Source organism: Corapipo altera, unplaced genomic scaffold (assembly GCF_003945725.1).
Source record: "Corapipo altera isolate COAL_440 unplaced genomic scaffold, ASM394572v1 104, whole genome shotgun sequence".
Classification (NCBI taxonomy): domain Eukaryota; kingdom Metazoa; phylum Chordata; class Aves; order Passeriformes; family Pipridae; genus Corapipo; species Corapipo altera.
In genome coordinates, this window is record NW_020884920.1 from 2066168 (window position 1) to 2070597 (window position 4430).

General features: G+C 62.5%; 1 protein-coding gene across 1 annotated transcript in view; it reads left to right on the forward strand.

The window, feature by feature from the left end:
• The first annotated feature begins 386 nt into the window (after positions 1–386).
• UNCX (UNC homeobox) overlaps positions 387–4430 on the forward strand; it is a 5433-nt gene continuing 1389 nt past the window's right edge. Inside the window, 4 exon segments of the mRNA XM_027656383.1 lie at positions 387–657; positions 1787–1962; positions 3608–4168; positions 4170–4419. Of these exon segments, the coding sequence (XP_027512184.1) occupies positions 408–657; positions 1787–1962; positions 3608–4168; positions 4170–4419 (1237 nt within the window). The 5' untranslated portion in view covers positions 387–407.

The following is a 4430-nucleotide window of genomic DNA, read 5'->3' on the forward strand; positions in this document are numbered from 1 at the left end:
CAGATCCGCGCGTTTCCCCCCGCCGCACCCCCCTGCCCGCCCGGCCCCCGCCGCCCTCCTCGGGCTGGAGTTCGTATCAAAGCCCCCCTCGTTGTGTTGTGACAGCTCTGATATTGTTTATTGAGGCTGGATGTCAGGTATAATTAGCAATCGATATGGAAAACGTTTGCTCCCCACACTGGCACGTCTCTGACGTCAGGACCGATTAACGTTTCTTATTGGTCCCAAATTCCCCCAGCCTGAGCTAATTATTGGGAGCCTGATGTTGATAAAGTTAAAGCGCCCGGCGCCCTGCAGCATGAGCCCCTCGCCGCGCCGCCTCCTCCGCCAGCAGCACCCCCGGCCCCAGCCGCCCCGCCGCCAGCGCCCCCAGCCCCGCCGGCACCCCCCGCCCTAGAGCCGCCCCCATGATGGACAGCCGCATCCTGGAGCATCCTCATGCCCAGTTCGGGGGGATGGTGGGCTTCCCTTACCCGCTCGGGCACCACCACGTCTACGAGCTGGCCGGGCATCAGCTGCAGTCGGCGGCCGCCTCCGTCCCCTTCTCCATCGATGGATTACTGAGCGGCTCCTGCGCCGCCTCCGTGGTCAACCCGGCGCCGCTCATCCCCTCCGGCTGTGGGGTGAGCGGGGACAGCCAACCCTTCAAGCTCGCAGGTAGGAGCGGCCCCGTGTCGCGTGTTCCCCCCCCGCCACCCCGCGACCCGACCGTCGCTCCCCGCCCGGAGCGTGTCCAACGCGGAGGAGGAAAAGCACCGCACGCCCCGTGTCCCCCCTATCCCCATCTACGGATATTGGGGTGTCTGGTGGGGGGGAGGGAGGCTGTGCTGACCCCCGAGGGGGCGGACAGGACGGGGTGTGGGACCTCGGGCCGAGCGCCGGGAGCATCCCCCGTTCCCACCGGCTCTGGGCCACGCGTGTGCCCTGAACAATAGCGGGCCCGGCCCGGTGCCTCCCCCCCAAAGTTCATCGAGTGGGAGCTCAGATCACACCCTTAAAAATAATAATAAAAATAATAATGGGAATCACTGGCTTTTGGGGAATGAAGAGCGATAATTATTATTTTTTTTTTAAACGATTTAACCGAAGGGAAGCGCTCTCCTTCCTTCTCTCTCTGCCGGCCTGTGGCACCGCTATTGTTCAGCTATTAAAACATTCCGTCGACCCAACATCCTTCTGATTAATCTTGAGGCTGCCCCACTCTGCACCTCAACTAAATACAAATTACTATTATTATTTTTCGTAATTTCCACACCTGGCAGAAAACGTTAAGGGAGGTGCAGCCCGGGCTGAAAATCCCCAACCTGGAGTTGTGCATACTCGAAGAGGCTGCGAACACCCCAGCCCAATACCCACTGGTGCTCAGGGGTCTGCGGGAGGCCCAGGGGCCGCCCTGCCCTCGGGGTCCCTCATGGGACCGGGCCGTGAGCTGTGACCCACGCAGGTGCTCCTGGGGGGGCTGGGGAAGGGAAGGAAAGGGGGGTTTTAAATTTTTTTTTTTAATGAAACCTTCGGTGGTTGGCGCAAATATTGGAACTTCTCTCTCTCTCTCTGCCAGCTGAGTGCCTGTGGAGAGCTTCCTTCAGGAATAAATGTTCTGTAAAGTACATTTTCGGAGGAGGCGAGGGCAGATCGGGTTCCTCCCCATTTTTAGCGCAGGTGTGTGTTTAATCCCGCTCTTTTACCACCGCTACCGAGCACAAAAGTTAAAAGGCTCCTGTGAATGGCAGGGAGGGGGGGAGAAGGCCTGTCTCCCGGGGACCTGAGGGTGTTTCTGCCTTTTCAGACTCGGGTGACCCGGACAAAGAAAGTCCTGGCTGTAAAAGAAGACGAACTCGCACCAATTTTACCGGCTGGCAGCTCGAGGAGCTGGAAAAGGCGTTTAATGAGAGTCATTACCCGGACGTGTTTATGCGAGAAGCTCTGGCTCTCAGGCTGGACTTGGTGGAGTCCAGAGTGCAGGTAAAAAACGTGCTCCCCTTTCCCTTTCCCCCCACCCTCTCCCTGGGCCGAGCGGTCCCTGTGGAGGCCTCTTGGACCCGCATTCCTGCTCCGGGACGGGCCCTGTGCGCTTGGGCCCGCAGCCCCGCACCTCCCGGCCCTTTTGTTCCCTGCCGTGCACTGCTGCTTGATGGTTTATTTTGTCATTATAATTATTATAATTTTTTTTTTAATCTTGTAAAACGGGCAGCCTGGCTTCCCTAAACATTTTTTTTTTTAAGCATGATTTTTCCACTGTAAACATTTTTCTTAAATGAGTCAAGGGCGAGAAGATTAGCATGCAAATATGAGGCATAATCACGGGCCAGGGTATGCTGGAGAACGCCAATAAAGCTCGTAGGTGCGTCGAGAGCGCGTGGAACTTGTAAAACTTAATTTTAACGAGCTTCTCAGGCCCTTGGAGGTGCGGGACGGGGAGGGGAAGCACCGATCTGCTTCAATTGATCTTCGAAAAAATAAATGGGAATCGGATGGGGAAAGGGGTTGCGGGATGGCTGTTGGATCTCCAGATGCTGGTTTTATGTGGCGGTGGCTGCGAGTGGGAGGCGAGGCCGGGCTGCGGCCCCGCATCCTGCCGGGACCCGCCGCCGTGCGCGGGTGGGCGGCTTCGCGTGGGCCGCGTGTGCAGGGAATGCGTCTTTGAACCCATCCCGGGAGTCGGTGACGGTCCCCCCGGGATGAGCCAGCGCCGTTGGCCGCGGTTCCTCCGTAGGCTTTGCCTCACAGCGTCTTTCTCAGCCGCTTTCCCTCCCGCGCCGGCTCCCAGAGCCGCCTCTCGCCCTGCCCGGGGTCGCGGCAACCTTCGGGGCCAGGCCGGGGGAAGGATCCGGGAACGGGTGCTGGGATCCCCACGGTGCTTCCGAGCTGGCGTCGTGGTCCAGTCGGGAATCGGGGTTGCCAGCAGCCCCGAAGGTCCGCGGGTGCTGCGAGGAGAGACACGTGTGCCCGAGGGCTGCGGGGACACCGGGGACCCGCCAAAGCAGGCAGGAGCAGGGACGGAGCAGAGAAGATTTAATTTTTTTTTTTCTCTCCTATGATCTCTCTATAACAAATCCAACCCGCACTTCGGGCTGATCCAACCCCTCTGCTCCGTCTCCCTGAATCGGGAAGGGTAGTGGGTACAAACCCCTCACGTCTGGGCGAGGCGTCGTCCGTCGTGGCCCCCCCCACACTCCCTCACCTCCGGCCGCTTATTGTGCTGTGTTTATCGCATTTTGCGTGCTGCTGCGGGGGGATCGGGCCCCGATCGGTACTTCTGCACCCCTCGATCACGGCAAAGAGCCGAGGGAGGCTGTGTAATCCCTTCCCCTCCCCTCGGCGCCGGTGCGGGCTGGGTGCAGCGTGTGTGTGCGTGAGTGTGCACCCCCTCCCCTTTTTTTTTTTCCCCACCCTGTTAATAAAGAAGTGTGTATATCTTCCTGTCCCCTCCCTTGCTCTCTGTCTCGCAGAGGCCCAGTCCTGTGGATGGGGACTGCCGGCACCTCGAAGGGGTGGACGGGGGAGGCCTGAGCTGCGCTTCTCCCCTCCGCCCCCCCTCCCACCGCCCTGGCCACCGCGGGGGGCCGGTGAGCTGGGTGTTAATTGCTTCTCGTTGTTCGGTGTGTAGGTCTGGTTCCAAAACCGCCGGGCCAAATGGAGAAAGAAAGAGAACACGAAGAAGGGCCCGGGGCGGCCGGCTCACAACTCCCACCCCACGACGTGCAGCGGGGAGCCCATGGACCCCGAGGAGATCGCCCGCAAGGAGCTGGAGAAGATGGAGAAGAAGAAGCGCAAGCACGAGAAGAAGCTGCTCAAAAGCCAAAGCCGTCACCCGCACTCGCCCAGCGCCCTCTCCCTCCACAGCACGCCCAGCTCCGACAGCGACAGCGGCGGCGGGGGGGGCCTCTCGCCCGCCCCGCCTGAGGCCAAACCCCGCGGGCAGCACCCGCCGCCCCACCCGCCGCCTCCCGCCGCCGCCGCCCCTTCCGAGCCGCCCCCCGGCACCTGCGACCAGACGGCCGAACCCTTCTACCCCAGCCAAAGAAGCGGGAGGCTCCAGCGCCCGCCCGACAAGGACTGCGCGGCCGCCCCGTCGGGGGACGGCAGCGGGGGCGCGGGGGGGCCCCGCGGCGCCGGCAGCTTCCACAAGCTCAACCCCTTCAGCGTGGAGAGCCTCCTCTCCGACTCGCCCCCCCCGCCGCAAGGCCGCCCCGGACTTCCCCAGCCTTCCCCCCTGCGCCCCCCGCACTCTCATCGGCAAAGGACACTTCTTGCTCTACCCCATCACCCAGCCCCTGGGCTTCCTCGTCCCGCAGACCGCCCTCAAGGCCAGCCCGGGCCCCGAGGCCGGCCAGCCCCCTCGGGACTCCCCGCTGCCCGCCGCCAACCCCGGCCCGCCGGGCTGCGGTGCGGAGCCGGCGCCCGCGGGTGCGCAGCCCGGCCCGGGCTCC